This window comes from Nycticebus coucang, chromosome 1 (genome assembly GCF_027406575.1).
Source record: "Nycticebus coucang isolate mNycCou1 chromosome 1, mNycCou1.pri, whole genome shotgun sequence".
In the NCBI taxonomy this organism is placed as follows: domain Eukaryota; kingdom Metazoa; phylum Chordata; class Mammalia; order Primates; family Lorisidae; genus Nycticebus; species Nycticebus coucang.
In genome coordinates this window covers 26601345-26614367 of record NC_069780.1, presented here as the reverse complement: position 1 = coordinate 26614367, position 13023 = coordinate 26601345, and the positions used below count along the sequence as shown (strand labels likewise).

General features: G+C 32.4%; 1 protein-coding gene across 5 annotated transcripts in view; it reads right to left on the bottom strand.

The window, feature by feature from the left end:
• RAP1GDS1 (Rap1 GTPase-GDP dissociation stimulator 1) overlaps nucleotides 1-13023 on the bottom strand; it is a 149203-nt gene that overhangs the window by 117701 nt on the left and 18479 nt on the right. For 3 of the 5 annotated variants that reach the window (XM_053553380.1, XM_053553605.1, XM_053553460.1), the window contains exon 2: nucleotides 4676-4786. In XM_053553380.1, coding sequence (XP_053409355.1) covers nucleotides 4676-4786 — 111 coding nt within the window. The remainder of the gene's footprint in view (nucleotides 1-4675; nucleotides 4787-13023) is intronic. The other 2 variants (XM_053553540.1, XM_053553686.1) reach the window with 1 other exon arrangement.

Sequence of the window (13023 nt, the reverse complement as noted above, 5' to 3'; positions counted from 1 at the left end):
ATCTCATGAATCAACCTCTGAATTTCTTCTGTAGATTCCTCACCTCTCTCAGTCTTCAGAGAATTGAAGAAATCTAGGCCCTGCTCTAGATCAGGCTTCGGCTTATGGAAATATTATAGCTGGTTTAATCTTCCATTCAGACCAGAAACTTTCTCCATATCAGCAATCAGCCTGTTTTGGTTTCTTTAAATTTCCTTCGAAAACTTTTCCTTTGCATTCATAACCTAACTAACTGGCACAGAGGCCTAGTTTTCAGACTATCTCTGCTTTTAACATGCCTTCCTCCCTAAACTCAATCATTTCTAGCTTTTGATTTAAAGTGAGAGGTGTGACTGCTCCTTTCACTTAAACACTTAGAGGCCCCTATAGGATTATTTGTTATATCTCAAGAATAGGTAGGATTGAGGAGAGGAAGCAAGATGCTGGGGTAGCGGGGAGAGTCAATGCAGCAGTCAACACACACACAACATCAATTAACTTCACTGTGATACCGGCATAGTTTGTGGCCATTCCCAAAGCAATTACAATAATAACATCAAAGAGGACTGATCAGAGATCATCGTGGCAGATATAATAATAATGAAAAAGTTTGAAATACCATAAGAATAACCAAAATGTGACAGAGTCATGAAGTGAAGAATATAAGCTGTTGGAAAAATGGCACTGATAAACTTGCTCAACTCAGAGTTACCCAAAACCTCCAATCTGTAAAGAAAAAACATGCTCTCTGTGGAATGCAATAAAATAACATATGCCTATAATTGTGTTTAGGATTATAGCCTATGTGGGAGCCCAAAATCAACACAACAAAGAAAGAATATAAGCAAGTAAATAAACTAAGAATTCAAAAGGTAAGTATTATAGTGTAAGATTAGGGATGTAAAACTAGACACAACACTTTTTTCCTTAAAGACAAGTAAACCTGTGCTGTCTCAGAGTTGTTCCATAGAAAATTATGTAACTCTCATATGAAATAGGAAGTGCTGAGAGGTAAATAACTAAGCTATGTACAAAGGAAAGTGTAACAATAAGGCAGAAGGAGACAGCCTAATTCTTCAGGAAGACGGTGTAAAAGCTGTACTGGTGATCACGCTGGCATCATTTTATGGTTCCCCCAGCAACAGAAAATGGTCCCCATGTTCTCTGAATAGAACAGAATGAATAGAATTCTTATTATGAATAAACAGAATTATTAGTTGTTCTTGTCTTTGGATCTTTAATTTAAATTAGTGGCTTCTCTTGCGAGATGATTTATATGCCATATTCTCTTAAGGACAATTCCTGTCTTAATGTTTAATGATGAAAATAGGTGGTCTATCATTTAAAGTTTTCAACTAAGCATGAACTAGAGTAAGCAAACTACAATGTGACAAGAATTCACTGAGAATCTTCTAACTATAATCTAAATCAAAAGAGACTAGAACAAACAGAAGCTGATTTGTTGGCTGGCAGCCTTCATATATTTACTAAAAACATTCAAAAACTGAGATCTGATATATTTATCTAAGTGAATAAATGCCTCTACATCAATATAGTTCGGAGATTTACACAAAATATTTGCTTGAACAAAATGTTTTCCATAAAACTAAGTATTCAAATATTCTGTCTCTTAAGATAGACATATATATTGTATTTAATGTTACAGAAAGAACTATTACTGCTGAAGGAAAAAAAAAACATTATAACATTACACATCAAAGTAAAAATTTTAATTTCAGATCATGATCACTTGTAATACACACGCAATTTAATGTACTAAATTTATAGTGTAAAAATTTCAATAGCTTTCTTTTCTTTCAGAAATATCCTTTCCAGTGACAGGTTAGTAGACCGTGAAATAAAATTTTAAGTTTAGATTTCTATTACACACATTATCATATTATATTTGTACAGAATGGAGAAATCTTTTTTGCTTGATCAGGTGCAATTCTGGTGCAAACAGTGATATTTTTAGTTAAAACACCTGACACTAAGGAAAAATCATGATACTCTAAGTTCTCTGTGTAAAAAAAGCAAGTACAGATTTATCCAAGTTAATTTATAACTTTACCTTTAAGAGGATAGAAGTAGTAATGGATTAATCACTTTATTCAGGCAAGAATATAAAAAATAAACATCTTACTGGTAAATTTTTACTGTTTGCTATTTAAAAACTATATGCTAATTTTACAAAGTATATCGTATTCTGTATATATATATACACATACTCATATATATTCACATACATACAAAGTATATATACTTTATACTTAAATTATAAATTCCTATGAAATAAACCTACCCTCTCTAGCAAGAATTTGGAACTGTTTTAAAGAAAAAGAAAAATTTAAGATAATATTAAAACTAGGTTCTTGGAACAGTTTCAACTACATAAATTAAGGAAAAAAGGGCTTCAATTTATTTTTTATTTTATAAACTAACAGTTCAAAATCCAAACTTTTTTTTTATTTAATTTTTTTACTAAATCATAAACACATAGATCATGTATACATTAATGCATTTATGGAGTACAATGTGCTGATTTCACATAGAATTAGGAGCATTTACATCACACTGGTTAATATATACCTCATCTCATTTACTTATTATGTTAAGACATTTAAGAGTTCCCATGATAGCAAGGGAAATAACCTAAGTCTGTTTCTTCATTCACTAAATAATAACACGTACCTCGTGGGACTACAGGAGAGAATAGATAACAAATATAGTCCTCTGCCCAGTGCTACACACAGTAGGAGCTCCAACGACAGAAATAAGTCCCAAGTCAAAGATATCTGCATGAACTCAATGTCAAATTCTTTTGTCTTAGTAGTTTTAGACATGAGGACATTCACATATTTTGTTTCAGACTGTTAACAAGACATTCCTTTTGTTCCCTTCCTGGGAAGTTAAATTGAGTGAGCTTATTGTTTTTGTTAATACCTTGTAGTTCTATGGCCTTAATATCTTTTGATGTATAATTTCAAGACCATTTTCAATATATAGGTTCAGTTAAGATGTTCACAATGGGCCTGTAATTTAATCCAATAATCATGTGCTTCTCAATATTTCTTGAATCTGTACTTTGAAAAGCTACAAACTTTTGCTTCCTTTTTTTCTTCATTTCCCTTCAATTTCATCTTTCTCTCTTCCAGTATTTCCAGGAGAGAACTGAGCAACCTTCTACATGTGATCAAGGACATCACCTTCATGTCCTTGAGTTTCTAAAGTAAATGGTATATTCAGAAAGTTCTATATTTTTTATAACAGAGAAAAAAATGGGCCACTGATAACTAATAATGGTTATTAAAAAAAACTTTTCAAAAAATAAATGAGATACTCTGCATAGTTAGGCAAATTACATTATTATGGAAAGCTCCCTAAATAGGCACAACATGCAAACATTAGCATAATGTGGTTATTTCTAGTTCTAGACCAATGCTATCCAAAAGTACTTTCTGTGATCACTGGAGTGTTTCATATCTACAAACCCCAAGAAGCCAGTCCCCTGCCAAATATGGCCACTGAAAAGTGAGATTAAGAAACTTAATTTTAAATTGTGTTTAATTTTATTAAATGTACACAGCCACACGTATGTACACATATTTTCTGTAATGGATAGCATAGCACTGTACTAATCTTCTTTCCTGACTTTTTATATTATATCTGAAGCCTTACTAGATGATCTTACTAAACTTTTTTCAAATCCCTTCTCTGTTATTTCTAAGATTAAACAGTTTGACAGAGTTATAATTTCAAAAGAAAATGAAAAAGAATTTTGAAGGCTAGCTTTAAAAGATGGCTTTCTGACGAAGAGTATGGTTTTTTTAGACGTTCTAATCATAGTTAACTAAAAAATAATTTAAATAAACACGTATCCAGTACTTGAAATTAAAACCTTAATAACGTATACTTTTCCCTGAATTCTTTGTCAGCCATGTAATTAATCTCAGGATTAGACATGGCATAATTAAACACAACAATAGCATAAACCATTGTACGACTAAGCAGAATTAACATAACAAAAATCATTCTACACCTATCTATTCACAATAACACAGAAATTAGTGAATATAATAAAACAAATGCAATGACACGTTAATGAAGAATTGTGTGATTTCTATCTCTAGTATTATTTACCACACCGCCAAAGATAAAGTCTTAGTACAATATCAGGAGATTTTTGGATGACTGCTGATGTTTTTTTCCAATATAACTGACATTTACATATTATTTTAATATGTAATTATTTAAAAATATGACCCTAAGATCTCAGGAAAAAAAAATGTTATGTGTTTTAAGCTTCCCCTCTGTTCCTCCTCTTTTCTTCCCCACTTTCCCCACATATAAACAGTCTATTTTTAAAGTAGGTTGTTTTAAATGTAGGTGTTAAGAAAAACAACTATGATGCTTGCCTGTGAGGAATGAAATAATGGCCTCTTTCTGGGACTGGTATTAACATCATCACCACCAACCAATTCTTCCTTTCTTTTGCCTATCAAACTGGCTTTGAGTCCCTTGGGGGAGGGGGGCGGGTTGGAGGGTGGAACATGTAAAACAACCTCAGTATTCAAGGATAGGATTCAAAATAATTCAACTCATGTGAACACAAGTTATTTGCTTAACTACATACTAGTTTCTGAATGACTGCTGATTTGATTTTGTTTGTAATTTGAGTAAACGTAATGAAACTTACTGTTCTGAGCCAGAGCTTGAAGTAGACAATCCAAGCATCCTTCTAAACTATCCTCAGTCCTGTCAACAGCTGTTATCTTCAGCTTCTTTAAGGTATCACTCAGATTATCTGCTTAAAAAAAAAAAAAAAAAGGAAAATCAGAAACTTCCATCTTATGACCATCCTGTTACATAATAAAAGAATAAGCAGTTACCACTAAGCTGAGAAAGGTTTCCAATATAGTGAATTAACCTTTGCATATATTCCAAAACGGAATTAGACTGTGCTATTATAAAGATTTTAAATAAAACTTTGTCTATTTAACTTGGGCATAAAATATTCACTCTTTATATGTAAGATACCAGGAATATTCCACAGATTACCAAAGAATATCTTTTTTCAATATTCTTATACCTTAAGGAGCTTGTTCAGGAAACTAATGGTAAAGAAAAACTAAATGTCCACAAAACATTATACCATTTTGCAAATATTTTATTTCATTTTTTACCTCCTGTTGTATTTTAAAGATAAAAAATGTAAGTTTACAAATGTCTCAAAATAATATGATTTCAAATAAAGTATGATGACTACAAAACCTACCTTAACACTGCCATTTGAAAAATACTTGACATCAAAGTACTGCTTTATAATGCATATAAAGCTATGTTCTCCTCCTAAATTATATCCTGTAGAGTAGACCACAGATGCTCAAAACTCTACACTATTAAAAATTATAGGGAGAGACTTTACCTAAGAAATGCAATCAGTGTAACCTAATTCTTTGTAACCTCAATGAATCCCAAACAAAAATAAAAATAAAAATTATCAAGAATCCCAAAGAGCTTTCATTTACATTATTTCTAGGGATATTTAATGTATTAAAAACGTAAGACTGAGGCTTAAAAAATTATTAATCCATTTAAATGTTATAAATCTGTTATAGACTAGCATAATTAGCATTTTTAATAAAAATAAGTATATTACCAAAACAAAACAATTAGCAAGAAGAGGCTTTGTTTTACATTTTTACAAATCTCCATAACATATAGCTCAACAGAAGATAATTGGATTCTCATATCTGCTTCTATATTCAATCTTTTTGATGTGTTATTTTAGCTGAACAAATGAAAAAAATACAGCTTCACATATATACATAGTTGGAAAACAGGAGTATTTTAATAGCCTTTCAGGTAACTACAGCTATTTATTCATGGACACACTGAAACTTGACAAGTGGGAGTTCTTTAAAGTCTGGGTGTCAGGTGAAATCTGAAACAATACCGATGAGCATTTCCCTTCTCTGAAAGAAGAAGAATTTATTTGATAAATTGAGGAGGAGGAACTGGACTTGCCGGCCTCAGACCCTTTTGGGTTCTTGTTCTTTTAGGAGGGCTAAGAACTTTCTGTTCTTCCATACCTTTGCTGCCCAGATGCGCCAGTGACAAAAATCAGTAAATACGTCCAATTTAGCAGCGATGTATTAGCAATCCTACTGTGACTTCAAATAAACATGTCACTGTAGACTTTATCAATTTTAAAGCAGGTATTTTAAATTCTAGTAGACGACTCATTTGTTCGTATTTCCAGTGTTCTGAACTTGGGTAAGAAACACAGGATATTATTTTTGGACTCCTTCAAACCATGACAGTAAATCTCGGTAGTAAATCCTTACCACTCAAATTGTTTTTTGTATAAATCCAAATTTCCATATTATATATTTACTTATAAGACACTGAAATTGTTCTAATGAAAACGTCTCAGTCTCTGGCTGGTAGCGAGGCAGTAAGTAAAGAAAGAAATAGATAATTTCCATGGGAGATTTCAGCATAAAGAAGTATTAATAATCAAAATACAATTTTTTCTTAAAAGAGAAATTTATTTCTGATATAACAACATATTCTAGCCTTCCTTATGAAAGAAAATGTGACATGTTCAAAGGGTAAAAGCAAAGTTCGCTTTGGTCATTAATCATAATTAATGAGTCTCCAATTTTTTAACTGCTTAATTACTCCTAAAGCCACACTCTAACAAAGTCCCCTACAAGTTTATCAAAATTAGTCTGGCAAAGGTCTTAAACAATATCTTGACAAAGCCAATGGATTTTTCCTAACCATCTTATTTGATAACTGTACCAAGTGACTCTTTTTCCATTTTTGAAATATCTCCGTTTCAAAACAGTAGTCTTTTAATATCTGTTTTTGGCCTTCTTCTACAGACCATCCACCCTCTGCGTGTCCCTTTAAATGTTAGTGTGACCTCAGTTCTGCCCAGAGCCCATTTCTCTTCCTAGTACATGCATGTCCTCCAGAGTATTAGGATGGTATGGTGTCTTTCCTTGCTTTATCCAGCCAGACAGATCAAGTCCTGTCTTTACCTACCAATCAACATAGAGAATTACCACATTTTAGGCCTTGTTACATTGGATAAAATCTGACTCCCAACTCTGGTAACCTGGTTAGCCAGTTATCATTCCAAGTCTTTCCAAAATGTCCCTGTTGAAGACATGTAAACAACTATACTTTCCCAGTAGAACTTTCAAACAACCTTGCCAAGCATTTTCTTTTCTCTTGTAGTCCTGTATACCATTAGGCACCAGAGGCTCTTACTACTCCAATATCTCTCTTCTATAAACTAGAAATTCAACTTTTAATACAGGATGTCCATAAAGTTCATGTGCAATTTAAAATTGTTTTACATTGTAAATTGCACAGGAACTTCATGGACACCTTGTATTTATTACTCTGTAAGTGCTTATTGCAATAAAGAGTTTTAAAAAGACCTAATTGTTTATAGTTATCAGCTCCCTACTTTACAAAAAAATCAATCTCAGAAAAATTGATGCAGAAAGTGAGGCTTTTGTAATATTTAAATAACCTGGCTATAAAAGTACTTAAGATATTCAGCATCATCAAAGAATATACTTGACTGTGAGCAAAGATTAATCTAAAAGGTCATTCTCAACACAAGATAGTGTCATGTTAAACTGATTAAGTCTTGAAATTTTTTTATGTTATTATAGTGGTATTTTTCAAGTTTATCTTCCTCATAGTACATGGCATTATTCAGATGTGGTAGCTTTCTTTTCAAGGTTATTGGGCCCAAAATATTATATTTGAAAATGTTCATTCCATCACTTTACTACATGTTAATAGATAGATGTGTTTGTTAACCTTTGACATTATGCCACTGTGAAGGATAAAACCCACTGGAGACAAGTACATGACAAAAACTGCTAACTGGCTCATGCCTGTAATCCAGGGATTCTGCGAGGACTGAGGTAGGTGGATACCTTGAGCTCACGAGTTCAAGAGGAGCCTCAGCAAAAGTGAGACCCCATCTCTACTAACAATGGAAAAACTGAGGCAAGAGGATCACTTGAGCCCAGGAATTAATTCAAGGTTGCTATGAGCTATGATACCACAGCACTCTACCCAGGGCAACAGCTTGAAACTGTGTTTAAAAAAAAAAACAAAAAAACAAAAAAACACCTTTTTACTCCCATTCAAGTGTTACTCATATTTTCTAAATATGTAAAGCAAGAAGTACTTACTTCTTACTACAAAGAAGAAATCATTGTTTGTGTTAGCATGTGAAGTAAAAAGTACTGTATTTTAAAAATATTATATTTTCGGTTTTATTATATAATAATTCAGTTCTGTATTTTTTCTTGTTGTTGCTTAATATATGTTTACAGAGTTGGTCCTGAGCCAGTCTGGAATCTAAAACATTTTAACAAATTTAGTCTACTGTGTTTTCTATTAAACTATACTAGATGTGTGTGTGTGTTTGGTGGGGGGGTGTATTTTGTATTTGTTTTTCTGTCTTTTAATGAATTTTCTGCTAGATGAGGAACTTAAAAACTAACAAAAGATTTAGGTCTTCTCTATCCTCCCCATCCTCCAAATTCTTTTTTTTACATTTGAGACAAGGCCTCACTCTGTCACTCAGACTAGAGTATGATGGTATGAGCACACAGTTCACTGCAACTTCCAACTTCTAGGCTCAAGCAATCCTCCTGGCTCAACCTTAGGACTACCAGCATGCATCACCACATCCAGCTAATTTTTAAATTTTTTGCAGAGGTGGGGATCTTGGTGTGTTCCCCAGGCTGATCTCTAACTCTGGGCCTCAAACAACCCTCCCACCTCGGCCTCCAAGAGTTCTAGGATTACAGGTGTAAGCCACTGTGCCAGCCTCTTTTTGATACTAGAATGAATACACAAAGATTGTTTTTGAGTTTTATGGAACCTGAGCCCACCTCCCAAGCTGCTTTTACTCATCCAGTCTAGTAACCTCAAAAACATGTCTTTCCCAGAGCCTATCACTACTCTTACAAACATTTTCAGTAGTCTTTCAATTGCCTAACATCCAGCATATTCCCCAAGAAAACCAAAAGCCTCAACTATTATGCTCTCATCTCCCCTTACTTTCTCACACCTTATGTGTGTCAGTCCCACTAGATTACTGAGTTTTTCCCAGACACATGTCCATTTTTACAATCATGCAAATTAATTTCTTCCTATCAAAAATGGCTTTCTGTGAATTCTCCACATACAGATAGATTATTTATGTGGCAAAGTCAAGTAATATACCATTTCTTATGTGAAATCTATTCTTGAAGTCAAACTCCTTCCTTTTTTCAGGCTTCCATATTTTGTTTGTATCCCAACTATGACACTGATTTCACTGTTGAATGTTACCTATATTCAAGTCAGGTTTCACCATAAGCCAATGGCTCAAAGACAGAAAAGATAGAATATTTTAGAGATTAAAAATTCAGTCTCTAAAATCAGTCCATTTGCATTTAAATCCTGGCACCACCTTTAACCTGTACAAATTTAGGAAACCTTATTTTTTTCTTTGCTTTCTCATACACTCTACAGATGACAATAATACCTGCCTCATCAGGTTGTTGTAAAGATTAAATAAAGTAATAGTCTTAGAACAGGCCCTAACACAGTGTAGGCAATCAACTAATGTTTGTGACTATTGATATAATAATTAACTGTCATTTTATACTATACTTTTCATTTTGTTTGCACACAACAGGTATTCAATGAATGAACTGAATCAAATGCTGAACAAAACTTGTACATTCAGTTGTAAATAAAGAGGACAACGGTCTATTTCCAAATTTCTTTTTTTAGTGTTATTTAATTCCTTTATACACACACCTAAAGTATAATTAAAATGTATAAATGTGATAGTAACCTTTTCTTTTTTGCCTTGTCATTTTCTCAGCCGCCTTCTCTTCATCTCCATCAACCTCTCCACTCACATCAATGAACTAAGATTTTTTCAAGCTTTCAGTTATTTTTCCTCACATAATCATATATACAAATGCAGAAAATTTGAGCAGCTTTGTTAACTAAAAATGGAAACATTTACATACTTTTCTGCATCTTGATTTTCTCTCTTAATAACTCTTGTCAATTATTCCAAGTCAGTCTGTATAGCTCTAACTCATTTTTTAAAATAAATGTGGCTTCCTCCATGATATAGATATAGCGCAATGTAGTTAACCATTTCTGAATGCATTGGTTTTCACTTTCTTTTATTGTGTTTTATTTTGGTCACTGGTAATGACAGAGCAAAAAACATCTTTGTATGTGCATATAATTTTATGGAACAGGTTCCCAGGAATGAGACTGTTCAGTTTAGCGTTTTTAATTTTAACTGATGTTGTCCAATAGTTTTAAGAAAAACAGAAAGATTTCACTTTTCCTTAAGCTACATGTTGGGAGTATTCTTTTCCCAACATCCTGGCTAACAATGAACATTAAAACTCTCTTTTTCTTGATAGTCTGAAAGAGACATATGTAACTGTTGTTTTAATTTTTCTTTGACCACTATAAATGTCAGCATCTTTTCATGTTTGGTGGCCACATGGATTTGCTTTCTTTCCTATGGTGTTTATTTGCATCCTTTACCCAGTGGTTCAAATAGGTTTGTCTGTCTTATTCTTATTACACAGTACAGACATTAACTTTTTGTCTATCACCTATGTAATCTTTTCCCTTTAGCCTCAAAACCTATCATGAATCGAAGGTTCTTGTTATGTATTTTCCCCCTAATTTTCTTTTATAGCATCTGGATTCTCAGCCTCAATGATTAAATAAGTCTCTGTGTCTCTAGAAAATGGCTTAATTATCATATAATATACGATATTTGAGTTTCTAGTTAAGGCTTTCATTCACTGGAATTCAGTCATATATACAGACTAAGATTGGAGTTTACTTTTATTTTTCTGAGTCAGGACAGTTTTGAATATTCTATCCTTCATCCACTAAATTAAACTGTCACCTCTGTTATGTACAAAAGTGTCTATCTGAAGTCTCTCTTCTTTCTAATGATCTTTGTCTATTCTTATACTAATACCATATTGATATAATTACATTGACTCTGTCAAATGTTCTGGTATCTGGTAAGGCCAGAGTTGACACTCTGCTCTTTTTCAGCTTTTTTTGGCTGCTCTCTTGAATTTTTTGTTTTCCATATAAGATCTTTAAGATCATTTCATCTAATCACTCCCCAAGTGAAAAAGAATGATTGAATGAGTAACTGAATAAACAAATGAATAAAAACACTCCCAGATTTGTAATTGAAATTACATTAAACTTATATTTTAATTTTGGGATCATTGCGTTTTTACTAAGAATTCTTCCCTTCTATTACATGTATGTAATTTCATTTTGTTCAGACCTTGTTTTGAGTCTATCAGTGAAATTTTCTATTTTCCTGCAGCTCTTGTGACTTTATTATTAAATTTATTCCAACACATTTCCAGAATTTTGTCATTAGTGAGAACGGAATAATGCATCCCATTTCCAGGTCTAGAGTTACGTACACAAGTATGTAATAAGCAAATACAGATCCTGCTATTTCTTCTTTTCTGATGTTTATGCTGGCCTCCAAGATAAGATCAAATGAGAAAATAGTTTCAATCTCTATTATTTCATGGTCTAATATGTCAGCTGTCTAAAATTAAATTTAATATTGAAACCTTCTCTTTGGTTCTTAATACATTTGCAACCCTCCATCAGTCTCTGAGGGTGGATAAAAACATATACATAATAAATCCAGAAGAAAGAGGAACTTATTTCTTAGCAAACTTTAAAAAAGACAAAATGCATACCTCTCTTAATTGCTACTTGCTATAGATGCTTGCTATCAAAATATAAGCTAGAAAAAATACCAAGAGCTTAGAAAAAGTATTTTCAATGTAATGTAACATTACTACCTTCCTAATTATTACTTGGTCACAGAATGAAAAACTTAACAATTAAAGAGAAGAAAAGGCTAGTGTGAAGGGGACATTTTCTTTAAATTTGCTTCCATGATTAAGTTCCACAGAAGCACAGTCATAGGAATGAACCTAAATATTAAATATGTTTAGTGAATATACATATATAGACTACTTCCAAAAGAGATACCTGAGCAAAAATGTAACAGTTCAGAGTGCATATGTGCAAACAGTACTTGAAGAACTGGAACCACTTCTAAAATTTGAAGAGAAACAAAATTAAGAGGTAAAAACTGTTCTAATTACTGAAAATGCCAAAGGAAATTTCATAACATTTGCATACCTAACTTCCATCTTAATTCATTAATTTATTACTTTAACATGTAGTCATACTTTTTCATACACGTGGACTTTTCTCCCAACATGGTTTTTCACGTTGCAATGACATTGTTAATTCTCTGCCCTTTCACTAGTTATCCACATGTCTATCCATTGGCTACACCTCTTTTGTTCCACAAATCAATAATAACTAGACGTCTCACATCACTTACCTCCCTCACTTTAGAAAAAAAGAAATGTAAGATTTCATGAAATCTAAGGGCTTTAATGAATTTAATCAACCTGTCCCATAAGTCATGCAGCGTGAACACTATGCCAAGTGGTTGAATTCTAAAACTTAACTTCATAATTAAGTTCATAAATCTACTTAACTAAGAAATTATTTTTGTAGAATTTAATACATTTCTAATTTATATATATACACACATACATACATATTTATATATATATATATATACACATTTTTTATTTTTTTTTTTTTTGCACTTTTTGGCCAGGGCTGGGTTTGAACCCACCACCTCCAGTATATGGGGCCCATGCCCTACTCCTTTGAGCTACAGGCGCCGCCCTAATTTTTCTATATTTTTAATCTTGCTAATTTTATTATCCTAGGCACATAAAACTATTGATATAGTTCTATTAAATTTTTCTAAGATAATCTTACTACTCACTATAGTGAAAATTTAATAAATTTTGATTATCTACATTATTTTTTAAGTTAGCTGTACTTGCATCTTTTATTATACTTTAAGGCATAAATCGCCATGATTAAGAGATATTTTTCTTA